The following is a 25,209-nucleotide window of genomic DNA, read 5'->3' on the forward strand; positions in this document are numbered from 1 at the left end:
CCAAGCCTTTAAATGGAATCGAATACGAACATGGATAAAATATCGACCTTGACAATTACAGCTACTCCCGCGCCTAAGCAGGAAAAAAATATGTTCGAAAACTTGATGATAGTTTCCTTGGCATGATGAAGCAACAACATACACATCTTATAGACATATATAATGCATTATTATAGCTAAAAAGACCGCTCTAGTGAATACTATCAAAGTTATTGGTTAGACTTCACAGATGGGTTTCGAATCACAAAATGCTTTATCAAGCTTCGGGTAGTCGGGGTTAGCATAAACTTACCACCCGACCGGGTTGAGTACTACGTAGTAGCAGTAGGTAATTGTTGGCCCGCTTTCAGAGCTTCCAAGGCAGTGGCCCGCCAAATCTTTAATGCAAGTTCAATAAAGTGCACAGTCGCAACCACATGTACGGGTGTACCTCTTCCGTACTCGAAAGTACAAGAAGGATATTATGTTCGCATGGAAATGTCAAGTCGTGGCTACCTATTCAAGACACCCCGCGTTTGAGCAAATCTTTAGATATCAATAAACGTGAGACATGAAGATCTAGATCGATATGTCGACATCCATTTGGATCAAACCTGTTGATAACCCCTCCAAATCTGCCTTGCGCCGCCGCTTGGACTAAAGTAATAAGAGCCTCAAACATGAAAGGGAAGATGGAAATTACCTTACATGTACGTAGAAATCTGTACACAGTAACAAGCCAAAGAACACGTGATGAATTATGCCGGCCGTACCGTTATGTACTCGAGTGGGCTCATGCAATATCCATGATATGCCACACGTGGACTCCCTCAAATGCTAGTGTCCAAGAAGGTCGTTTCGTGAAACGAGGAACCAAAGGAACGGGAAGATCCTGTTGGTTGCCGAAGAGCCCGACTATAGTGGGAGGTTGGCAGTTTTCTCCTTGCGCAAAGCTTGGGCAAGTATTTTCCTAGTAGCTGAAAAAAAGGAAATGAACCAAAAGGGTTGAAAAGCGCCTTGGGCTCGGTGCCAAGGCTCGAAATATAATGACACCATACGATTTGAGGTTGGCGAAAGAGACGGTTGTTGTTCTGGTTCCGGGCTGAGGCAACTATCGACTGCGGCTAACAGGTCGCGTACAAACGGCGAGGCATCAAAGCCCAAAGCTGAAAATAAAAAATTTGCTGGATATACCTACCTAACCGAAGAAAATAATGAGAATTGCTGAGAAAGCGTTGCGATTAGACCGCCTAGTGAGTGTCTTGGTGACAGTTGCGTGTAATCATAGCCTTAGCCGTGCACCGTGCTGTCCGAGATTGGAAACACGAAGGAGCTTTTTAAGCTTCTTAGCCGATCTCGTACATCGTACTACGTTGGGAAGGTCCCCAGGACAAGAAACGGTAACGCCTATTACAGAATCCCCATATGTATGTGATGTGCGTACACGGTGGATTAATATGTAGGTAGCCCTACATACATATAACGGAATAGGAAGTAAAGAATGAAACCAATAAAACCGATGAATGGTGCAGAGTTGACACGCTTAAGTAAGTTACTCACTTGCATCAATTGGATATATGGGCATATCTCGCGGGACTAGACGCTTTCGCTCTTCCGAGTTCGTATTCCTGTTACGTGTTGGTGTTGTCAGCTCTAGTCTTTACGAGAGGGATTTTTCATTTTTGTGGTGCTGGTTCTGACTCCGTCGAGTTGAAGATCTCTGTATTCGTCATCGTCTATCATAAGCGATTGAGTAGAGGGTCCATGCCGACAAGACCGGACTGCTTCATACGGGAAGCTTAGTTGTACAATTCAGACGTCTGACATCTAACCGTGCTATGGTGCATGCTATAGTGCATCCATGGATAGTAGTGGAGAGAGAGAATGGCCCGCAGTTCTCTCTGATCAGGCTACTGGAGACTCGCTGTATTCGCAGCTGAGGTTGACAGGAACAAGCCACCTGGGCTCGCTCCAACTATAATTGGCCGGTGGTAGCGACATCATTGGCGCAATTGATATGGTTACATCGCCTGTCAGTGATACATTCGGTACTTCGTAAATATAAATAGACCGACTCGATACATGCTTAAAGGGAAATGCGTCATTCTTTATATTCGAAAGTGCAGATGCTTATACTCTTTTCATTCTTGAAAAAGGCTGATTATATTTTGCTTAGAGACTTTATGATAGCATCGAAGTTTCCGTAGGAAAATACAGAATGCAGACCCGTTTTTAGAGTGGAACCCCTTGAGAACCCTTAAGCTGATGTACCTCGAAGTATACGAAGTACTCCAAGTACCACCCGACTAGCCCCCCCTAAACTCTCTGCTACCTCCGACCATCAAATTTAGGTTGTTCGCTTTGTTTCGTCGACTTGCAACGTCCAGGTCTCTCATTCCGGTTATTGTCCATTTTCCAACATCACACAACAACAACCTACCTATCCCGGGCCATTGGTAGCCTCAACTTCTTACTACAGCACTCTCTCCAGAGCTTCTTCTTGTCGTTTTTTATTGCTTTCTTGTCTAGATTTTAAATCAGATCAACCATTAGACTTATTGTCTGAGATACCCCGCGCAATAAAATAAAACAAACAGCTTTGCTTTGCTAGTTTTTTTTTTTTCTTCCTGTTGGCCGACCTTCGAATTTCCATTCTCCGAGCCCTGTTCCCCGTCCACCCGTCGTCCCACAGCCAGCATCCCCCCCGGCGTCCGACCATTGTGAACGATTGAGTTGCTATTAGAGTTATATCTGTGGAACGACACTCAAAACCAATCCAATTAGCAATTAAGGGTCCATGTATGTCATGGTAGAATCCCAATAGGAACGAGGTTACTACGAACTTACTGCGAATCGATGCTCGGGGTTGCACGGTTCTAACGACTGCCTGTGCGAATTCCTCCCTCTAAGGGGTAGATTTTGTGGCGTTGGCCATCGCGCCGGCGATTCGAGTGAGCAATGGCTACGGTGACGAGCCCCCCAACGCCGCCTCCTCCGGCTGCTGCGTCTCCTCCGAGGTCTATTCAACGGAAACCCGTTCCGGTACCAAGGCTACCCCTTTCGCAACATGAGCGCGGTGAATCTCAAGACAGCTTCGCCGGGAACACTTTGCCTGTCGCCGAGGCGGCGACCATCAGAGATGCTCCTGTCTCTCCCGTGAGGGTGAATTTCCAACCCGACAACTGGGCGCTGCCGTCGAATGTAAGCATTGAGGGGAACTATCAAGTCCCACCGCAGCCTCCGCCACATATGACTCGCATCGCCCCAAGATCCTCGGATGCGCTCCCGCCTCCTTATAGTCCCACGTCTGATCAGTCTAGGACCTTAACACCTAAACAGACCTTTACTGGCGACCTTGCGCACAGATCGGGTCATGAGGCATTCTTAAACCCTGCGGAGGGAGGTTACATGGAAGCTCCAGCAACGTCAGACCTAGAACGCAATAGCTTCAGCGACAGTTCTCGAAGCGATGACCCGAATCGGCACAGTCGCGAGTCGGACGCAACTGCGAGTACGCAGCAACAGATGTCGACCGACTCCTCTGCCGAGACAAGCGCAAGTTCGATATCGGGGGGTCTAAACGAAGCATGCGAAAATCGACTCTTGCCGGATGAGACATCTCCAGAAGAGTCCATCATCGAGGGTTCGATACAAGAGGGCCAGCAGGTACCCCAACTACAATACCATCACCAGCCCTATCTTCCGCGAGTCTCAAGCGTGCCCCTCGAGTCAAATTCGAGGCATTCCTCGAGGTCTGACCTTGCAGAACCGCCGGGTGTGGCCATAAATCGTCACTTGACCCCAAACTCATTCAATAGGAGAAGTTCTATGCCACGGCCGCAGTCATCGTATTCACTATATTCCGAATTGGGACCGCGCGGACGGTCCCCAAGTTATGGGGGCGCCAATCCGCGCACTTCCTCCATTCATTCTCGCAGGTCGCCTGAGACCAGGCCGATTTCCTACGCGGAATTGCTAAATGTTCCTTATCCTCAACCAGCTCCGGCTCCCATTACCATCGATAACTCTTATCTGCGCAACAATGTTGGAAGTAACGCTTCCTTACTAAGTGCGCAGAAGACCCTTGAGATGTATAGGCAAAATGTGAAGAAGACAAATGACTTTTCCATCCAATACTCCTTCGCCGTTTTCTTAATCTCAACTGCGCAGGAACAGGGTTTAAATTTGGAGGAACCTTCGCGGAAAAAAGCCAGTCCAAAGGGAAGTCCGCTTAACGAAAACCAGGAATCCTCGCCGACCGAGTTGGTTCGCGAAGCTAAAAGTATATTGACAAGGTTGGCCAATGGCGGCTATCCCTTTGCTCAATATTACCTAGCTGATGGTTTTGCTTCTGGCTTGTTCAACAAGGGCAAGGAAGACTATAATTCCGCCTTTCCCCTCTTTGTTTTGGCCGCGAAACATGGTCACGCCGAGTCTGGTTATCGTGCTGGTTTATGTTACGAATTTGGATGGGGTTGTAGGAAAGATCCAGCTAAAGCAGTTCAATTTTTACGAACGGCGGCATCTAAAAACCATCCCGGCGCCATGACGAGACTTGGCAAGGCTTGTCTCTCGGGAGACCTGGGCGAGAATCGGTACAGGGAGGGTGTGAAATGGCTGAAGCGTGCTACTGAGTCAGCAGATGCCATGTACAACGCCGCCCCGTACCATCTTGGTACACTCTACGAAACTGGCTATGGCGACGATATTTTCAAGGACGAGAGTTACGCGGCCGAATTGTTCACTCAGGCAGCTGAGCTCGGGCATGCTGAAGCGAGCTATCGTATGGGAGATGCGTACGAACATGGCAGGCTAAACTGCCCTCGAGATCCGGCCCTCAGCGTTCATTTCTACACTGGTGCCGCAGAACGTGGTCATGCTGCGGCTATGATGGGATTATGTGCATGGTACATGGTCGGAGCTGATCCCATCTTGGAGAAAGATGAGGAAGAAGCTTATGAGTGGGCTCGTCGGTCAGCAGATCTTGGTAAGTCGGCAATTCACCTCTACAGTCTTCCCATCTTGCTGACGCAATCATTGTATCCAGGCTTTGTTAAAGCCCAATATGCGGTCGGTTACTTCACGGAGATGGGAATAGGCTGCCGCCGGGACATCTTGGAAGCCAACGTGTGGTACGTCAAAGCAGCCGATTCCGGTGACGAACGCGCAAAGCAAAGACTCGCGGCAATTCGGGCTGCCGTGAGTGGTGGCGGGACGCCTATGGAAGTCGCCCCACCACGCAACGGCAAGATGAAGAAAAACCAACCAAACGACAAGGATTGTGTTGTAATGTAATATATTCCATGCGGCTGGAACTCACTAGTATGCGGATGTTTCGGGGGGACCTTCGAGGATCCATCCAGTCTTGCCCTCAACGATGAGGTGCGTCTATTTTGGAAAACTACGTATTCAGAGTACACATCAAGGGGTCGGCTTTTTTTTTTTTTTTTTTTTTAGAATATTCCACGCCCTTACTTTATTTAGGGTCCTTGAATCAGGGAAGGGAAGTCGGGTTCATAATCTCCCATGGAGAGCAGTTCATACGCGGTGAAGATCACAGCTGAGACAGGAAATCAGGAAATTCCTATTTTTGTCCTAGATTTAAAGGATTCCCGTCTTTTTTTATCAAAAGGGTCATGGGCGGTTGGACTCTCGCATTCTGTCTGGCACAACCCAAAATCATTGCATTTGCATATGTAATGCGAAGAAAGGGCGACAATGAGAAGCAATGCTAGGTCGATTGGCATAACCTTCCATCCCTCCTCTCGTATTACAACAAGGCGTTTGTCCCTTCAATTTTCTTCTTCCGCTACTTTCCTCGCTATCAATTGGACCATTTAATAGGATGAGACGGCTTTGAAATGGTGGGAGGCGGCTTCGGGCACTATTCCATAGAAGATGGGGGTTGGGGATGGCTGGAGTTGCTTCAAGTCTGACACTCTTGTTCGACTTAGCATTCGGACCCTCTCGTGCCTCGCATACATACCCTCCTTTTCCGATGCCCTGGCGCTACTGCTGTTTGTATATATCAAGGGGGGCCGATGATTAATAATATTAGCCATGCCGTGTTGGCAGCATGGATTGGGAACATCCGAGTCGCATAATCTGTTTACGCTTGTAAAACTGCTTTCGTCCGGACCGCCTACTTCAGTAAACATTAAGGCGCATTATCAGGTACTTACAAGTACTTACAAAAGCAGATAGGTACCTAATCTAATCCAGAAGAGTCTATAAAATACCTTAAGAGACCCTCTATTCTCCTATTTCCACAATTCATCTATACTGAACCACAGGGCAATCCAAGACTTCAAAAACCGTGACAAGGTTAACCGCGAGGTCGTACGACACTATAGAACATACAGCTTATATTCATGTTATTAGATTCCAACTAAGATATAGATGATATATCCAAAACTTCCGCACCCATTATACCGTACGATATTAACCAGAAAGCAGGATTAGACCCTGTTTCCGGCATTAAGGCATATGGATACCAACCATAGAATCACAACAAACTTACTCAGCCTTACTACATATTCCTCGTTCCGCAACACCGTAAAGGGCGGTGGACGCACGGGAACTACGTCGTATCGCATTACAAAATAAAATGTTTCAGATGTTCAATGGAGATCTGCCATTCGTATTAAACACCCCAGATAGATTGTGGATGAATATATGTCTCCGGCATATTACCACAAACCCCCCTGTAATCTAGATTCTAGAATCATACGTCGATCGTCGCTGGATAGACTTAAACAATACGAATAGTGCTAGACTAAATCATCATGGTTTCCACCTCTTAAGACATTGGGCATCATTACTTTGAGAATATTCATGAAAGGTCGTAATCATAATAATAGACTCCACAAGGTTCTGGTCAGAGTAGGGAAACACGACTCTACACTAAGAATATTACTCACCTCCCCCGAAGACAGAACGCTTCTAACTCATCAAGAAGTAATTATTTACCGATACAACACGTCTACGACAAGTCTAGGTCAAGATGGTATAAAAGTATATATATTAACACGTACACTCACTACCTAATACGCCATGCAATGAACCCTAAACCCTTATAACGAAGTTTGATGAATGCAAACGCCTTGTCATCACTCATGGCACGGACAAACATTAAAGCCGCTGGTCCCACGTTCTCATCGTCAGGCATTAAACGCGGTTGAGCTGCTGTTACGAGCTCGTTTTAGCCTCCACTTCGCTGCCCAGCTCTCCGGGCTTCTTCGGATCGACGAGAGCCGAGTATCTCGAGTCGCCCCAGCGGGCACCGATGGTAACCCAGACGTGTTTGGTCGGTTGGCTGTGGACAGTCTCACGAGCGCCCGTCCACTGTTGTCGGTGCTCGCGAGCCATCCTGCTATTACCTAAACCGCCGTTCGTAACCCACTCCTTGATGATGTTCTTGATAAACTCGATTTTTCGGCGGAAATCGTTAGCCGCGGGAATACCTTGTAACATAGGGTTAATATCCGGCCGCTTGCGCGTAGCGTTACGCGTTGGTCGGATGGCCGGCTTGGCAGCAAAGTTGAGAAGTGTCTGTAAAGGATAGGATAGGACAGCACGTTCGTCAAGCGCAGCCTCGTCTAATTCTCCCGTGCTAGCTAGCTTTTCCGCTGCTTCTTGCGGTAAGTGCCAGAAATGGCACCAGGTTCCAGTCGCGTCAAGTACGATTTTTGTATGGTCAGGGAAGTTGAACTGAAGATGGCCATCAGCGAAGACCCAGCAGCCAACGTCACCAATCCTTTGGTAAAAGGTGACTACGTCGCAAGGAGGCATCGTCTGTTTGTCCGATGTGGGGACTTGTATAAGCCCAGTATCATCTGTCGTGGCATCCTGATCCCGGCCGTATGCCATCATGTAATTGGCAAACTTCTTCCATAAAATAAGATGTTCTCGTTTGCGGTAATCGAATATATCTTTACCGACTGGAATCTTCCCCGGGGTACCATCCGGGCCAACACTAATCTTGAACTGTGAAGGGTGGACAAAGACAGTGGACAGACCGGCCTCGCCGTTGTTTTCATAAAATTGTACCGCTTGAGTCATGGGAACAATTTGATTTCGGTCTGGGTAACCCGGGTCGTGCCGTCGCGAACAATGTTGTTCAGCTTCCCTCACCAAGATGCAACTTGGCGGCAATGCAACGGCCTTGCCACCTTTCGCGCTGCCAGGTATGCTCTTGAGCACGCAGCCGACACTGCCGTCATTCAAGATATAACCTAAGCCGAACTTGTTGGAATAATCTACCCATTTGACGACAATATGTGGGGGTGATGGTGTCGGCGACTTGCTCATATACGCCATTGATCTCGCATTAAGAGCGCGCTCTAACTCGCTCTGCAAGCAACGAAGCCTCTCTAGTACAAAATCAGGTTTTGACTCTGGCACCGCCATCCTGCGTTCTTCGGGTCCGAACAAAGTTCCCGCAGGCGTCTCAGTCGTACTAGAGGGTGCCTCAGTACGTTCTATCGGTTTCTTTTGGGGCAATGGTTTCTCTTCAGGTATTGAAATGGGTGCCGATGCCGGCGCCTTCACTGATACAGTCCGATGTGATGCCTGTGACGCGGCTCTGGAAGGTAGTGTAGTCTTCAATGCAAGATTTTTGTCTGTGGAGGATTGGGGAAGCTCCCTCCTAGGACGTGACCGCATAGTGCCACTAGCACTAGGCTCAAGCATCTCGTCAACTGTTCGCGACCGTGGTATACTAGCAATCTGCTTTGCGGGCCGATTTTGTGCTCGCTGTTGTGCTGCAAAGCTTTGAGGCGGAGCTCGTAATAAGCCATTAGCACCTGCTTGTGATCCAGAGCCTTCTTCCTCGCCCTTCGTCCCTGGCTGCGGTACTGGTCGGGATGGCACCTTAACAAGATTCTGCTCCTGGCTAACCTCTTCGTAAGGCCTATAAACGATGCCTTCGACGAGTGGAATAATGGGTGTCAGCCCAGCCTTTTCTTCAAGTGCGACTTCTCTCCATGTACTCTTGTATTCTGATTGTATACTGTTCCACGGTCCAACTTCACATGCTCTGCACATCTCCCTCAAAGCACGCTGGTTTTGGGCAACCATCCTCGGTGTTAGATCTATAGTGTAAAATTGATCACCATCGGGTGGATAATCGCGCAGTTTTGTCGTAATTTCAGCTGATGTTGGGAGGTAGCCGGAAAGAAAGAAGTCATGTTGAACGATAGTGTCAGGGTCCGGTCGTAACTCTGCCTCTTCCAACATAGTAGCGACAACGTCTTTTGCTTCTTGTGAGATATATTTGTTGGTGGTCTCTGGTTTGGGCCAGTCATAATCCCGATTTTTAGCACGACGATAGATCTCATCCGTCGTCGAAGATTGGAAAGGAGGTTTAGAAGTAAGCATCGCAAACCTAAGATCTATTAGTGTTCCGGTCTGCAAATGGTATGAACCGTCAGTCAGTCTTACACGATGATGCCCAAACTCCATATATCGACCATATGATCATGGCCTTTCTTCCCCTTTTCCAAAATCTCCGGTGCAATATAATTCGGCGTTCCACATAAGGTCGTTCGACGAATAGTTTGCATATCTTTCCCTGTGACCAGCAATGCTGCGAGACCGAAGTCTCCAACCTTAGCATTCATGTCCTTGTCAAGAAAGATGTTGCCCATTTTTAAGTCTCGGTGGATGATGCCTTTAGCGTGCATATATTTGATAGCACCAGCAATTTGCACCGAGTAGAATCGCACCTCAGGCTCTGTCAACCCTTTTCTTCGCTTAACCATGTCCATCAACGAGCCATTGGGGCATAGCTCAAGGATAAGGTAGGTGCAATTCTCGAAGGAAAACGCTCTCAGAAACTGGACGATATTCTGATGCTTCATCTTGGAATGGATTTGAAGTTCTGTTTGGAACTGTCCATAAGTTAGCATCGAGCTTATTTAGACCGCAATCCTCTTAACTAACCTTCTGTTCCATCTTGGACGGCATTTTACTCTTGACAATCTTCAGCGCGTACTTTCTCCTACTCTTACTTCCTATAATGTGCCCTTCGTAGCACACGGCGAACCCACCTTTTCCAAGCAATTTTCCGACCTGGTAGGCAGCTCCATCTTTGCGGTCGAAGCTCGGAGGTTCGTATACCACAGGGGGAGGTTGGGGAGGAAGCTCTTTTTCTTTCTGGACGGGCTTGGTAGCAGGTGCTGGCCTGCCTTTTGCTGCATCCATTGCTCGGTTCGGTCGTTGAGCATTCACATCCCTCGGAGTCAGGGCGTCTGCATCGGCGGCCTGCTTTGATGCCAGAAGTCGGTCCGCCATGGGGACTTTACTCTAGTAAAATACTACAGCAAGCTAGAAGGAGCACAGCGATAGCTCAGCAGACCGTCTTGTGCTACGATTATAATGATTGAATTGCTAGACACAATCATTAGCTCGATTCTAAGCGAGACTTGTGAATCCTTCTCGCTCAATGCTCGGTGGTTGTCGGGCAGTGGAAGCGTGAAGTTAAATAAATAATAAATCGACCAGACGCAATACCCTAAACATCTAGCGAACCATCAAGGCTTATATAAAACTTAAGTAAGGACAAAACTTAAGCTTCACTAGGGTTTCCATGCTAAGGATAGTGGTGATCGCGGCTATTGTAGAAGGTGCTGGCTGTCGGCGAGAGACGAATGAAATAGTCGGTATGACTTACCCGTCTTAGAGAACATCAGAATTGGATAGTGTCAGGGAGATATGTACGCGTAGATGAAGCTAGAATTGATGCAGCTCAATCCTTCGTAGCAAAGATGTTGTGATGGAAGCAAAAGAGGGTGTAGCAAGTTATAATGTCGTTACCGACCGGTGTTGAACGAAACAACGTGCAGAAGAAACGTGCACTCCGAAAAGTGGCCCGTTCATTTACATGTAAACGCTAGTTGCCGTTGGGGAGGCAACGACCCGGAGCTCTAAAGTCCCACAATATTTGTTGGCTGCTACCTAAAACGGTAATCGTAGGCAACTCGGGGTTCTTACAGACCGTTATCGATAAGTTAAAGTTAGTTTTTCGATTTTGGAAATCGGGAATCAGAATTAGGTTCGTAGCTCAAGTCCGAATGCCGGTTACGTAAGATTCAAAATAGCTCCTGGTACCGAGGTGGGTACGAAATACCTACAGGCATCCCGCTTCCGTACAGTATTCAATTTCAGCTTCATCGCCAGCGCCGTGGAAACTAGATTGTGCTCCGGGTATTCTGAAATATACACGGCCCAGTAAATATGTTTATTATATCTTGAATGTACAAATCTCTTAGCAAGCAACGATACCCACCAGCTCGTCCATTCTCAGATCTTATCGTCAATATCGTCGATCCAAAGCCTAGCTAGGTATCTGCCTAGGTAGAGGAGAGAAGTCGAAATGGTAGCATTGCCGTTGTTCAAGCTAGCCTCCCTATTCCTAAGACATGTCTCAAAATATGGCGCCGTATGATTGCTACTTTTCCGGAGAATCCGATATCTTCAATAAAACGCTGACGACGATGATCAGAATCGAATCAAAGTACAAGCTCATGATCATCCACGCTTCCGCGTCTTTGCTGCCAAGTATGGTCAATCGATACATCAATTGAACATGCGCTTATCGGTGGCGCTCCTCCGAGACGTCGAGGCGGAAATAAGAGCCAAGGAGAAGGCAGAAGCACCTACGGTGAAAACAAAAGAGCAAGTAGAGAAGGAGGAGGGAATCCGTGCCAAGCACGGTACAACCAACCAGGAATCTCGTGCCAAAAAGACATTGCCTATGCTAAGTGTCTGGAGAAGGAAGTTCAGGCCTCTTCCAGAAGCTAAGGCGGTTGATCTATTTGCAGATGTGGTCGGCGATGCCTTCATTCTCCTGGTGGGTACCGTATTGATATTGTACGAGTACCACAGGTCATCTCAAAAACCGGATACCAATCTTGAGAAAATCAAAGAGCTCAACGCACTCTTTGAAGAGCTTGATAGAAGAGAAAAGGCACTCGAAGAAGCCGAGAAGCGCCAGCAGAGTAGAGTGTTAATGCTCGAAGAAGCTTTGAGGGGATTCAAAGACCCCAAAACTCAAAAACCATTACTTCCCCCAGCGCCAACGTCGTCACCTTCAGCCTAAAGATAATGGTCAACATTTACGAAGTATAGATTGATGTTATGATGATCACGGCCTGTGTGGTTTTGTCGTACAGCCTCACGAGTGTATATAGCAACTGTATATAGGTATGAAGTCGGCGTTGATAGACATGACTCAGGGGAAGTTGTGCATCACAGGCAAGAGTCTCGCAGAGCAACATTTGTTGAATAATAGGAACCGCGCCTCTAGTATCTGCCAAATATAGAAAGACCTATCGCGTCTCTACTCAATTGCTTGCTACGACCCTATGCTCTTTTAAGATGACCACCCTCCGACCAATCAATATCTCCCCAATGGTGTGGACCTATTCTCCTTCGTGCATTCACCTTCTAATACAGGATCATATCTCGGGAGGTCTATTTCAGTTGGTTATACGTACCTACCTAAGGTACCTTAGCAGTCATAAGATATCAGGCGGTCAAATTGAATGGAAAGGGCCAACTGAGGTTCTTATCCATGCCTTCGTGAACCTAAATCCTTAAGCAGGTACGATGAGTTTCAACTAGCACTAACTACAACCTGTCATAAGGCATTATTAACCTTACTCAACTTCGTTATCTTGAGTAGAACCTCGTCGTTATGTTCTTGTCCGATACACATGAAACCCGGCCAACAAAATCGAATCGTCCGTCATTGAGCTCAACTAAATCCGACAAGGCTCAAATCTATTTTCTCGGCAGATTATTATAGAACGCGCTTAATCTTACAACAAGCGAGACGGAGAAAATGTCGAACAATCCTTTGATTTGCTATTCCCTCCGTAAGCGCCCGGATTGGGCCACCTTCGCCTCGGCGGTTCTACAGGGCAGCAACATCAGATGGAAAGGTAAAATTATCATAACATTGAGGTCCATTACTCCGTAATCCAATGGCGTAATGCTAAGCTACGTACTAGAAGCGCAGCTCGATACACATGACGCGGCACTGCCCATACCGACTTCTCACGGCCAACCTCCCAGGGTTCTACGTGCCATTTTCCTGTCCCCATCAGACGTCGAAACCGATAACTGCCAGAACCGCATTCAACGCTTATCTCACTTGAATGGGGGGCAGGATATTGTTATCGTATTTTTACTCAAGCAAGAAGAGGATAAGGTGAATCCAATGTCGGCGTTCATGACCCTTCAGTTAAGGTGAGTTGCCGCTCATTTCTTGTCACCATCCTTTACTCAATTCCTGTGCCGCCTTAGTACATCTTAGGTAATAACAAGCATCAGTCTTGGTGATTTTGAAATGCCTGTCATCCCCGTCAACACCGTCGAAGCTGTACCAAATAGCTTGGTGGCGTTCCACCGTCAGATTAGTACCAGCAGCGGTTCACGGAGGATGGCAAACCCAGCTCAGACGCTTCTTCCATATTGCTCCTATGGGCCACGTCTATCCGAGCATGCAGTTAACGTCTTAACCGACATCACCTCTGGCATTAGAGACTTGCTTGACATAATGACAACGCCGGTCGGGCGGACGAAGGTACTGGACCTGCTGGAGAATGATTCGGAAGGCGCCATCTCGTTCTGGGAGCAGGAATATGTGGTCGAATGACTGGACACTGCATGCCATTGACTTCTTCAGTCAACGCCACGCATATATGTTTAGATTAGGTGCCGCGTGGCACACTCTCCGTGTTTTCATTGGATTTCCTTAGAAGTCTAAGCAGGACGGGTGGCTGCGCGCTTCACGAAACTCGCCGTGCCACATTGAAATCGTCCGCAAAGGAGCTTGTTAGGCCGCCATTGAGCGGAATGGCGCTACAGAAAATTGCAGTAAGTCGCTAATATACCATGAGAGGCTTGATTGTTAAGTTCCTAGGTACTTAAGTAAAAGACACCTTCGGCCAGGGTAGGTGATTACCAGACACGAGTATTACTGAAAGTGCTACTGTAGTTGGAGAAGGATGTGAAAAGCTTCCCATCTTTCTATTGCTACCCAAAACTCCCCAGATACCTAAGCAAGCTCACCATGCTACGATGTCGACGGGTGGTTGGGAGCTTCATTGGACAATAGTCAAATCCGGTGATATTGTGATCAAATGCTCATCGAATAATCGGTGAAGTTGGAGAGATAAGAGCATACTGCTTCGGGAAACAATTACGAGGTTGACCCACGGAATAAGTTGATATCGTTAGCAGAAAAAGGCCCGAAGGGGATATGGGGATAAGCAGCGGGTAGCTAAAGAAGTGACTGCAACTGTGACAATAAGAGCTACCGACATTTGTAAGCCAAGTGATAAAGCTGCAATCATGCATTCTCACCCATTAGACGAGGAGCGTCGAATGAGAGACGTGCTCATTATTAGGCGGATAGTATACCAATGGATATATTATACGTATGCATCGCATAGCCATAACCTGTTTATATTGGCAATCAACTTTTCTTCAGCGGGCCAGCGGACCTTCGAGAACAAGTCGAAAGAATGTGTGGACCATTTAATAAGGACTCGCTTACAATGTGTTGGTAGAAGCGATGCTACCCTTTAATTCTTCAACGGATGCGGACCCGCGCCGATGGGATCACGCAGCTACATATGTACGTAGTAGGAAAGCTCGAAGCCATAAACCAACTTCTTCGTGTTGGTGCGAGTAATCGATATGAACCTGGGGGTCAACGTGGGGAGAAATTGACCAGTCAGCTTGTAGATATCGTGGATGCTAGGTAGTTGACGCCAGGACCCGAAGAACAGGACAGGGCCACAGTTCTTCTCAACGCTTTATGTGGCTTGCCGAGCAGAAGAGTCCAATTGGAGCACGGCAGCAACCGCCGACAAGAAGCCAATGATGTTGGCGGCCTTGGTAGCACACCGCATCAATACTTGCATTCCGAATGCTACGCAACGTAACGCTCAGCACCTCACCCAGATCGAACTAACCCATTTTCCCCCGGTTCAGATTCATCACCTGACGAGGGAGCAACAATCAAGCAACATATCACCAAGACACTAATGTACGGTGATGGTGATATTCCGCTCCTTATTTTACGAACGCATCAGTAGATCACGGTTTCCGAGCCCGAGGAATGTATAGCCTTCGATTTTCCTCGTCTAGATCCTCCACGGCTCTTGGCTCATCGGACTCGCTTCTGGGTACCTACTCATTTGGGTCATCCATTCGGCTGAGCTGAAAGAACTTACACACACTCAATTGGATATGATGAACGGCCTCGAGGATGAGCGACCTCTGGATCCTACGACCCGGGCTTAGACGTCATGCGAGATTTGCTGACATCGAAAGATGGAAGACGGGAATTTCATAACTTGACTTTCCATCGTGTGATGCTTTATCTTAAAGAAAATGCAAATGCGGTCGGACCTCTCCCCTCAGATTCTCAACCCCCAGCTCCTCAGCCCCCCTGACTGGCTCGAGCCTGCCTTGCCTTGCGCATATCAAGCACAATCCCCCAGTACGATGCTACTTTAGGTCTAGCGTCGTCCGGGTGATGAGCGATAACCCTTGCAGATGACGGTTGGCCGATCTTATCTACCCACGTCTAAACTCGATCTGCTTCAGCGATTTCCCCTTGCGAAACTCTCCAGCGTTTAGAACCATTTCGGAATGCCTGAACGCCGGAAGGGGCATGTCTCAAATGCTCAGCCGTCCTTGAATGACCGCCTCAATTCTCATAATCCTTTAGGAGTGATAATCAACCGATCAGTTGACCTGGTACGAATTGAGAACGATACCTAATGATGGATTGTTACGCCGTGCAAAATTCGGACCAGGAGTCGCTTCTTCGAGTCTTCTCGGAGTAGTTCCTTGCCGCGTGTCGATGGTATTATTTTCCGAGACACTACCTAAATCGGGTAGGTCATTCGGGATTTAGCAAACACGATATGCACTATCGAGGTTGGGAATAATATGTGATTGCCATCTTGCCTGCTGCTGTCTGGTAAATTTGGTAAATTTAGCAATTGAGCAGTGTGGCTTGTCGTTGAGACTACATGCATATCATGTAGGTATTGTACATACCCGTCGGGGCAGGCTACGAACCAGGTGAAACTGGTATCCCCTCAATTCGTGGTTCTATGCTGAAGCATGTATTGCAAAGCCTCGAAAACGGCGCAGTCGATGGGGGGTTTGAGAAGAAGAAAAGCGGTTGGGATAACTCGATCCTGCTTGACTTAGACCACGAGGTACCCAAGTACCATAAACCCATAAACCCTCTTTAACCCCTGAACCCCTGTAAGCGGGGACAAGGGCCGGGGATATTGGAGTTGTCATGCAGCAAGAGCACCCATATCGAAACTCTCATTGGTTGCGCAAAGACTTGTAGCCGCCAGGGAAAAGCCCAATCACCTCGATCTCCCACCATCTTCGCAACCGCAATATCGAACTCGCCCAATACCCATAGCCACAGTACATAGGCACGTAGCGGTTACCGCCAGCCCATGTACCCGCATTGCTTAGACTGGTAGGGCCAAGCTACATTGATCCTCTATTTACCCAATCGACGGTTACTTCACATACCGTATCCACACACGCGCAGACTGTGATGGGACCTCTATCTCCTCTATCTAAGCTACTTTGGGCTATATGCCCAGTTCTGCACATCATGGAAGCAGGACGCAACCGCTGCGCTGGCTGCGCAACCCCCATGTTACGACCTAAGTACATGGCAATCTATGTACCTTTCGCGGCCGTCTGGGAAGGGCCGCAACGCAAATATCCTCTCTTGTATGCTTGGCCCTGTAAGTATTGGTTCGCAGAGACGGGCGGTCTCGGCGTGGGCTGGTGAGACTCGATGCGTTTCCCTGAAGACCCACTGTCCCTGTCGCTTTCTTAAACTCTTGCATGCCGCCTCATGTCTGAAGATTCCCCGGAGCTACCCTTTCATACATGAAGAAACTCGGGACGCCTCCTTGGAAGTATCATCGCCCTTGGTTCCGTATGATCTTCAGACGCTTCTCTCATGCGATCGAGCTAGAGCCTCACTCACCCCTGGAATAGACGACTTAGACGAGTTATGACATTGATATCCCTGTGGAGTACCGACGACCGTTTAGAGACACGACTTCATACTATTACATCGGCTTGCCGTCTTATGATATTATAGCCTCGATAAGGCTTAAACGACCCACCTTCGAATAAAGTTGTGGAATATTTTGTTGTACATAGAAACGATCCCCCCTCTTCGGGCTAGGGGTTGCCGTACAAAACTCGTGGATGATACAGATGTCGCTCGGATGCCTGCTGTCGTTATAGACAAGATCTCAAGAACGTGGATCTCAGACGAAGCTTAGCATCCGTCGGCTCAGGAACGTCAGATAACCCATCCCGGCTCGCATCAGCCGTCCTGACACGAGCCCTCCCTCAACGGGAGCATTAGCTCCCCTACAGGGGATCGCAAGATCGAAAGCGAGAGTGGAAAGCCCAGACCACAACAGGGTCCCTATCCAATATAGCCTCGCAGAGCCCCGTTTCGCTGCCGCCCGTATATTCCCAATTGGACCCTCGTCTCTTCTCTTCTTCTCTTCTTCTTCCCTCTTGGTTGTCGGCTGCTGTGCATTCGCCCTTCATCCGATTACCGTTCTTTAATATCGGTTCTTTTAATTTACTATTCTATTCTACCGCTACGCAGGTCCGGCTACCTCGCAACATTCTTTCAAACACCGCCGCCGATTTACTTTCGCTTCGCTTCTTCTCGCAACCCGGTCGTTGGACATTTTTGAGGATTGTTGGATTGAGAGAAGGTCGAGCGCTTGGATCGTTTGGGACTTCAGGAAGAAGAAGAAGAAACTAAGAGAGATTCGGTCGAGAAAACAGCAATTGGGAATTTCCAAAAGGCAGAAAAAAGTTATCGATTTGGTCAAGAGAAAATTTAAGAGGAAACCGTCGAAATGGGAAGACTTATCAAGAACCACTGGGCTAGACTCATCGCCATCACTGCTGCAGCTTGTATGTGGTTTTCTCTTTACGACATCGAGGAGATTCGTAACTTTTGCTAACATTGTTTCAGACCAAATTGCTGCCGCGCTCGAGGCGTTCTTCTGGCCCAAGATATTCTTCGACTTCCTAACGAAAACGCTAGATGGGGCCGTAAAACCGGTTCCGGCGCTCCAGATTATAAACCTAATCTTGGGAATAGGGATATTGGCGTGGGAGTGGCCGCTGGGCCTCATCGCTGGGAGCGCGATTCACCGAAGTATCGAGGCCCGTCTCGCTACGTTCCCTCTGGCATCGCTCGCCGCGGTCCTCATATACCAGGGCACCAATCCTGCTATCTACTACTTGGTAGCGATGATCGTCTACTTCGTGGCGTACAGTGAAGGCGAGGTACGTTATTACATCTCACTCAATATAAGACACGATCGACGCTAACATCAGATCCAGATTGTCTGCGCTAAGCCATGGACTCTGCCGCAACGAGGCCGCTCGGGTGGCTCCAAAGCGTAAAGGTAGAACGGCGACTGCCTTTTCGCTTCGATCGAGCAAATACACCCGGGTCTTGTACAAATTTCAAATTTGGCCTCACCACCTCCTCGTTTCCGCTCACGATCATGCGTCGGCTCAAGGAGGCGAGGAAGAGATGGAGCTGCCGTACATACGAACGTACATATCTCTCATTTCTACCTTCTGAGGAATGAATATAAACCCGATGTATCCTGCACATATAACTCACATCGTCAAACCATCATAAATCTATATACTATATTATAGAGAACAAAAGAGTATTATTTATGGAGAATATCAGTTTTCCTCTCTTGAACTCTCATCCGAAACCTCCTATTTACATGCACGACACCGGCGTTGATGAGACCCCCACTTTGCTTTTATTTGACATTTTTCTTGGGCAGTCGCAGGATGTGGAGGAAGAAAGAGGTGAATGGAAATCACCTTTTATTTGGTATTGCTATTTAGGACGAGGCTATGGCTATGAGAACGGGCATGATTGCGATTTTACAAATTATATTTGGAAGGTGGTTGTGGTTGCAGTTTGCAGTGGCAGTGAGTTGGTGGCCATGTTACAATACAAAACATCTCACGATGTCCGTGTAGCGCACCCTACCTAATAATACCGATGTGGTGAAACCTCGCAATTTTGTACACCGCGTGAACCTTTACGAGAAACCCCAACGAAAAAACTCTGCAACTATCCTATCGAAGGTTCGGCTAGGCTGAGAACTTGATTATCGTACTTGATGTTATAGACTAGGCTGGCGGTTTCAGATGCTAGCAAGCTGGACATGATACTGAAGTTGTGGGTAAGTTGACCGGGGTTGCGAAACACTCTGGTATGAGGCTCGGCTCGAAACAGCCGAGCGCTGGCTACCCAGAGCAACGTCTAGAATGTTAAATGAGCAAGGATTCAAATACAACATCATTCACAGGACAACGCAAATCATTTAGACCCTTTACGGATTGGAACCATTTGGGATTTATATGCCGCTAGCTACGCCTATTCTACAAATCCATCGCGAAAATGTTCCTCGCTAGTTGTGAGGTAGCTAAACCCTAATCATCGCCTGCAAAACTTATGTTGGTTGATGATTCATAGGAACATTAAGCAATGACGGCCCTAACACACTTTGGTGCTGCCATCTCAATCATCGGCGCGATGTAGTACCAAAGTACGACGCAGCAGCTTTCCCCAGGTTCTGCCGGTGAGGATATTTGCGACCCTATCTAGTAACCTGGCCGGTGACAATGGAGCCTTGCTGAGCGTCGTTCTTGGGTCCTTGGCGTTCAGGGAACTATGAGGTATCACCGTTAGCATGTGTTCGGTACTCTATTTCAATGGTCGGTTGGAAAAGGTTGCAACATACCTCGGACTCCTGAAGGCTACCGCTGTCTAGTATCTTCTTAATGACTTCATCCTCGTTGGATACACCGAACTCGTTATCGAGAGTCGCCTTGGAGGCGCCATCCATCTGACCTTGCGTTCCCTGCCTATTGGACATGTCATGTTAGTCGCAGTCTATATAAAATAGCCCGGAATTGGGAGGTACATGAAATGGTAGGACTCGTATTGGCTCCCGGCGCTTAGGATGAAGCCATTGGCTAGTGGTTTTCGCTGTGCCGCGGCCCAGATCATACTTGGGGGCTAACCATTGCAGAATTGAAGAACGGGTAACACCACCTCAGCCCGCAAGCGCTTACGCGGCTACGTCATGATAGAAGTGGCTGACTGACCGCGTTGCCATACTATCTGGGATCATGTGCTTAGGCGACTTGGCGAGCCTTCGTAGGACGCCATTGTGTTCGGGGCAGTGGAAGCTGAAGAGAGGAGGTGCACGTGAGCGAAGACTTACTTGTGTGTCACGAAGACCTGGAAGGTGGAGATGAAGTGAGCCATAGGAATAGACTTGTCGCTCTTCCACTTCTTATAGGTCTCGAGGTCGTCGATGAAGATGATGAAGTCCTCATCCTTGCCCTTGTAGTGGACCTTGATCTGAGAGGCTTCTCCTTTAGTCATGTTGGGCAATTGATTCTGAAGTCGTGTAGAGAGAGTGGGCTAGGTAGTTATCTCAATAAAAGCTACTGGAGAAAGGCTTTGGGAATTGATAATATTGGTTGATGAGTGATGAGAGTTGGATGAAGTTGAACGAGACGGATGTGTTGTTAGAGTCGAGAGTTTGACGTGGGATTGTTGGTTGATGATGAAGTTGAAGAGAGGAAGTTAAGAGTAATGGCACATAAGAAGAGACAGGTCTAGGCATACAGAGCTTCAAATATGCTTTTCAACAAGCTGCTGTTTCCTCCATTCGATCATCATGTGGCATACTTTGCCAAACGGCAGAAATCTACGTCATCATTTCTGTTTGTACCTGCCTCAGCTCCCCGCATTATGTCACTGATCCAGCTTTATGACAAGGATCAGCTAGGGAGCTTAACACCATTTTGGTCTTTTTTTGCCTTTGGCCCCTCTATTGTTACGAGGTACATTAACCTTCGCTTTGTCTATTAATCTAATAGCAATTACGTATGTATGCACCTACCTGTGGAAAGCCATGGAATAAGATGGGAAGAGCATCTGGTATTGTAGGTAGGTACGTAACAGGTACATATGTAAGACAGACGACGGACACTAGCTTAGGTACCAAGCGGGAGGATCCGATCATCATCGAAACTTCTATTAGTGGTGTGAGGTGGTTGGGTAAGGCTGCATTCGTGCTAACCACAGGTGCAATATGTACCTAGGCAGTTTCGATTCAATGCTGTACGTATGCTAGTACGTTCTAGCCTTACAAATCAAACATGAGATACCTAGACTGAACATCATCGCATTCACATTCAAGACTCGGGAATGCCATCAAATATTAGTTGGGGTATCGAAACACGTGCCCCTGGTCTCGTTACACCGAACGACTTGGGGTAACGGAGTAACATAAGAATTCCATTGCTCCGCCTAAGTACATTGCTGTAGGGGTATAATCGTAGTAGTCCAAGTCCGAGAGCCTAATGGAGCAAAAGACAAAAAGCAAAACCGTCGTAAGGAATTTGGTGCCGTTCCGGTGTCATCGCGAAATAAGAAATAATGAAAGAATGGTATAATCCTAAGCCAGAACCAGTCCAAACCGTATGTATCTATACCCAACTCGTGCCATGTAATGTAATGTTGAAGTTGCCTTCCTTCATCTAAAGAAATCACGAATGCTGGACGCCATCAAACCTCTGTTGATGCCTCCTACTCTTGCCCACTTGCTTGAAGGCCTGGCGTTAGTTAATGTTTCGTGTAAGCGATGCTTCATTCCAAGTCCATGGTATATAATTTCTTCGTCTTCGGTAGACGATGGCGACGATCTAGCTGATAGGGATGTCTGTCTTTTGCGACGGACACTATTCAACGGCGACAGTCGTGAAGTAGGAGTTGAAGTGCTTGTATCCCTTGCCCCCATCCATTCTAAATCGAGTTTTGGGAGGTCATGCTTCTTCACCGTTCCCGACTGTCCTCGAACACCAGTTGTAGAGGTAATACTTGGGCTAATGCTGCTAGCATGCTCGGTCTCATCCTGAATCATTGGGAGTCTTGATTTAACATCGATGTCGGATGTGTCAGTCCTAATAGACCCAACCGTTTTATTGTTGTCGTAGTTGAGATGAACAGTGCCGTTGGCGTGTGGAAGTCCATCCTCATTTAATTTTGCTACGCTGGTACTGCTCATAGACCGCTTTGCAAACGAGCTAGTGATACTTGCAACACTCAGCTTTCTCATAACAGTTGATGCTGAGCTACGGACGAGGTGCTCGCTTCTCGAACGGCTTGCTATGCCAGGGAAGGGTAACACTTTGCGACTCCAAACATCTGCCAATAGAGCTTCAACCCGAGCCCGATCTGCCCTGGGAGGAGCAAGAACCGGGATACGTGTATTTGTTGTTAAAAGTGATTGCGAGCGGTTGATGCACGTAGTAGAAGTTACCGACGTAGTATCTCTCGCCGTACAAGTATTCTTGAGTATAACTTGATATAATGGTGATTTGGGGCCAACCGTGGTGGCCCTATGAATAGAAAGACGACGGGCAATGGTGCCTGCAACGGTTCAGTCAATCTGTCAAGGTGTCTATATTTGGAAAAAAAAAAGCTTACCTGGCTTTCCAAAGATTGTTCCAAGACTCTTTATGTTGAGAAAGATTGAGCTATAGAACACAGGTTCTGATATGTCACATGGTTCAGTTGGGGAGTAATGCAAAATGCGAGCGCGCCATTCCTCTTCCTCCTTTGCGTTGCAAGCTGTCATGATGATTTCGTAGAGTTGATGATCGCATTCGAAAACGAGCTTCCATGAGAAGGGCGCAGTATGGCATTGGAGGCCTTGATGTTATTAGTATGAAATAGAAGAAAAGGCGCAATTGTTGGAATAAGCTTACCTCGGCCATTATCGACGGATTCAATTTTGATGTCTGCGAGACTTATACAAGCCTGGATCGTATAGACTGGCTCCGCTCCGCTGGCGCTGGCAAGGCATAGGCAGTCTTTGTAGAGAAGCGCAACCATGTATGTACCATCTACGCCGTCTTTGTTCTGCCAGCAAACGTGCAGAGCACCACAAAGACGAACTTGTCCGAACGAACGAATTGCCGTTCTTGAAGCAGCATCCAATTTCTGCTAGATGATTAGAAAAATAATATCATAGAGAGCAACAATTCTTACTTGGTTGGGGAATACAAGTCGATCTTGAATTAACCAGGTTTGCTCCATTGTACCCTTCAGTCGTGGGTCATCCGTGGCGCGGTTGATCTCAGCAGTGGCCTCACGAAGTCGAATGAGAACCTTCTCGATCTCCATATGAGAACTTGGACAGTCACATACAGGGGTATACTTGAGAAGCTCAGCGAAGAGGAGTGGGTATCTGCAGATTCTTTGGATCGGCTTCAAGTCATTAGCAGAAGCTCTGGGTTGTAACGAAGTTGGGGAACTCACTTTGACTAAGAGGTCACCAATAGTTAATGACTTCCTGGAATTGTCAAGGTGATAATTTACGGCGCCTAGAGAAGCAGCTAATGCTTCAAGTCCCTTTTGGTACGTCTCCCACTGGGGCAGTTCTCGATGAGCAGAAGCAACATCCTTGATCATTAGCTCGTACTTTGCGCCATATTCCTCATAAACAAAGAATCGATTCATCTGTTGTAGTGTTAATATAGTTGAACATTGTAGTTTTAGTAAAAGATAACGCTTTTATGGTACGATCGAATAATCACACTCACTCTTTTCCCGAATATATGAGCTACCTTGGCAGCAATACTCGGCTCAGCAATCACACTAGGAATATGCTGCAACCAGGAGGTCTCTCCTCTGTCCTCGGGAACAGAATCTAGACTGCGCCAGCGATGATGCTTCTTGGCTGCCGATGGATTGGGAGCGACTGGGATACGCTCGGGCTGCGTATACTCGGAGTTGGGCACGACTCGGTGAAGCTCACCAAGAATTTCCTCATGCAATTCAACTATATCTGTCAAATTACGATTTATGGAGGCACGAAGGCCCCATTGCGGTGATGGTAGAGAAGCTAAGATGGTAACATAGACCTAATATCTAAATCAGTGCTGGTGGCTTAGTGGGAGTTGGCAGGACCGAAAACATACGTTCATGAGGAACTTGACATCTCCAATATAGCTTTCTTCGGTGTTGATGAACTCCTCTAGAATACGTCGTCTTTGAAGCAACCTTTCTGTCACTCCTGGATCATTTGACACTGTTCGCTCGAAGCCGGTGCTATCCTCGGAATACCGCTGGCCGGTTGATCCTCTGCTACTAAGATCTGACCTGCCTTGGAGCGATGATCGTCCAGTATGTCTCCGTGGCCGCGTTATCACGCTGGTGCTAGCAAGACTCACGCTTGCGCTTCTGACAGCGGCGACGAATCCAAAAGAGGACCCAGAGGATGATTTCCTGTGGTTATTTAACGACGTAACGTCGTGCCCTATATGACTTTCCGAATATTCGGGGAATGACTCGAACCCGCTACGGTCATGTTGGATCCTCGAACGGTGGGCTCGTCTATGTAGGTTCTTCATCCACTTGTGAAATGGCCCGACTATCGGCGAAGAAGTTCCTAACTGCCCAGACTCAACCCCGTCACCCCCAACATCTTCGAGAGAGAACCTAGGTAAGCCAGTTGAATGCGTTACCTCATCCTCGTCACTTTCCAAAGTCAAGCCAAGTGCTGCTATATTATCCAACGTATTCCAAGCGTCTTCTCCATCACTACGAACGAAATCGGTCTCTTCGAAGCTAAGGCCCAGGCCCGGATCGGTTCGATTTAGCTTGAGGGCCGCTGCCCAATCGGTCTTGCCAGCAATACGTACAGAGCCGCTCTGTGAACAAGGTCGAAGAGGATCGGCCGTCAAGACGGCGAGAGACATGATGGTGATGAATGGTGACCAAGAAATGCGGACCAAGAAACTGAAGATGCAAATATGTCACCCAAGACACCAAAAGCAACCGGCTCGAGGCTCAATTCAAAACATGATGATCAAAAACCAAGGGAACGATGTAGTTGGCTAGGAGGAGGACTGGAAAACGAAGAGTCTCCTCTTGAGAGCATTATTGAAATGCAGGTGATACTGCAAGTTAGACCATGCAGTAACCCTAGCACGGTAAAGGGAAGGATGGAAAGAAAGACAGCGAGACTAAAGCTACTAGTTAGGTAGACAACGAACGACGAAAGGCTGCAGGCTGGC

The 25,209-nt window shown here is 47.7% G+C and overlaps 7 protein-coding genes across 7 annotated transcripts; 4 read left to right on the top strand and 3 right to left on the bottom strand.

Moving 5' to 3' along the window:
• Positions 1-2,384: 2,384 nt before the first annotated feature.
• On the top strand, positions 2,385-5,434 carry F4807DRAFT_429862 (HCP-like protein). Its single transcript, XM_047998368.1, has 2 exons — positions 2,385-4,966; positions 5,027-5,434. The coding sequence occupies exons 1-2, from the start codon at positions 2,938-2,940 to the stop codon at positions 5,272-5,274; spliced, it is 2,277 nt and encodes a 758-aa protein (XP_047853412.1). The 5' UTR covers positions 2,385-2,937; the 3' UTR covers positions 5,275-5,434.
• A 1,549-nt stretch (positions 5,435-6,983) lies between these two features.
• Positions 6,984-10,971, bottom strand: F4807DRAFT_429873 (kinase-like protein). The gene is made up of 4 exons (XM_047998369.1): positions 10,652-10,971; positions 9,922-10,368; positions 9,421-9,869; positions 6,984-9,364 (listed from the first exon to the last, which is right to left on the bottom strand). Exons 2-4 carry the CDS (start codon positions 10,270-10,272, stop codon positions 7,168-7,170), a joined length of 2,997 nt encoding a protein of 998 aa, XP_047853413.1. The 5' UTR covers positions 10,273-10,368; positions 10,652-10,971; the 3' UTR covers positions 6,984-7,167.
• An 82-nt stretch (positions 10,972-11,053) lies between these two features.
• F4807DRAFT_429875 (optic atrophy 3-like protein) lies at positions 11,054-12,310 on the top strand. Its single transcript, XM_047998370.1, has 2 exons — positions 11,054-11,419; positions 11,483-12,310. Exons 1-2 carry the CDS (start codon positions 11,354-11,356, stop codon positions 12,077-12,079), a joined length of 663 nt encoding a protein of 220 aa, XP_047853414.1. The 5' UTR covers positions 11,054-11,353; the 3' UTR covers positions 12,080-12,310.
• A 391-nt stretch (positions 12,311-12,701) lies between these two features.
• On the top strand, positions 12,702-13,988 carry F4807DRAFT_137307 (uncharacterized protein). The gene is made up of 3 exons (XM_047993071.1): positions 12,702-12,923; positions 12,993-13,230; positions 13,315-13,988. Exons 1-3 carry the CDS (start codon positions 12,824-12,826, stop codon positions 13,637-13,639), a joined length of 663 nt encoding a protein of 220 aa, XP_047853415.1. The 5' UTR covers positions 12,702-12,823; the 3' UTR covers positions 13,640-13,988.
• Positions 13,989-17,767: 3,779 nt separating this feature from the next.
• On the top strand, positions 17,768-18,625 carry F4807DRAFT_137369 (uncharacterized protein). The gene is made up of 3 exons (XM_047993072.1): positions 17,768-17,985; positions 18,047-18,363; positions 18,421-18,625. The coding sequence occupies exons 1-3, from the start codon at positions 17,928-17,930 to the stop codon at positions 18,481-18,483; spliced, it is 438 nt and encodes a 145-aa protein (XP_047853416.1). The 5' UTR covers positions 17,768-17,927; the 3' UTR covers positions 18,484-18,625.
• An 803-nt stretch (positions 18,626-19,428) lies between these two features.
• Positions 19,429-20,632, bottom strand: F4807DRAFT_137381 (shwachman-Bodian-diamond syndrome protein). Its single transcript, XM_047993074.1, has 3 exons — positions 20,340-20,632; positions 19,854-19,977; positions 19,429-19,781 (listed from the first exon to the last, which is right to left on the bottom strand). Exons 1-3 carry the CDS (start codon positions 20,501-20,503, stop codon positions 19,710-19,712), a joined length of 360 nt encoding a protein of 119 aa, XP_047853417.1. The 5' UTR covers positions 20,504-20,632; the 3' UTR covers positions 19,429-19,709.
• A 482-nt stretch (positions 20,633-21,114) lies between these two features.
• On the bottom strand, positions 21,115-25,062 carry F4807DRAFT_137379 (Dbl homology domain-containing protein). The gene is made up of 7 exons (XM_047993073.1): positions 24,112-25,062; positions 23,734-24,054; positions 23,450-23,650; positions 23,180-23,398; positions 22,897-23,131; positions 22,616-22,840; positions 21,115-22,558 (listed from the first exon to the last, which is right to left on the bottom strand). The coding sequence occupies exons 1-7, from the start codon at positions 24,889-24,891 to the stop codon at positions 21,663-21,665; spliced, it is 2,877 nt and encodes a 958-aa protein (XP_047853418.1). The 5' UTR covers positions 24,892-25,062; the 3' UTR covers positions 21,115-21,662.
• Positions 25,063-25,209: the final 147 nt, after the last annotated feature.

Source organism: Annulohypoxylon truncatum, assembly GCF_022578515.1.
Source record: "Annulohypoxylon truncatum strain CBS 140777 unplaced genomic scaffold F4807scaffold_20, whole genome shotgun sequence".
In the NCBI taxonomy this organism is placed as follows: Eukaryota; Fungi; Ascomycota; class Sordariomycetes; order Xylariales; family Hypoxylaceae; genus Annulohypoxylon; species Annulohypoxylon truncatum.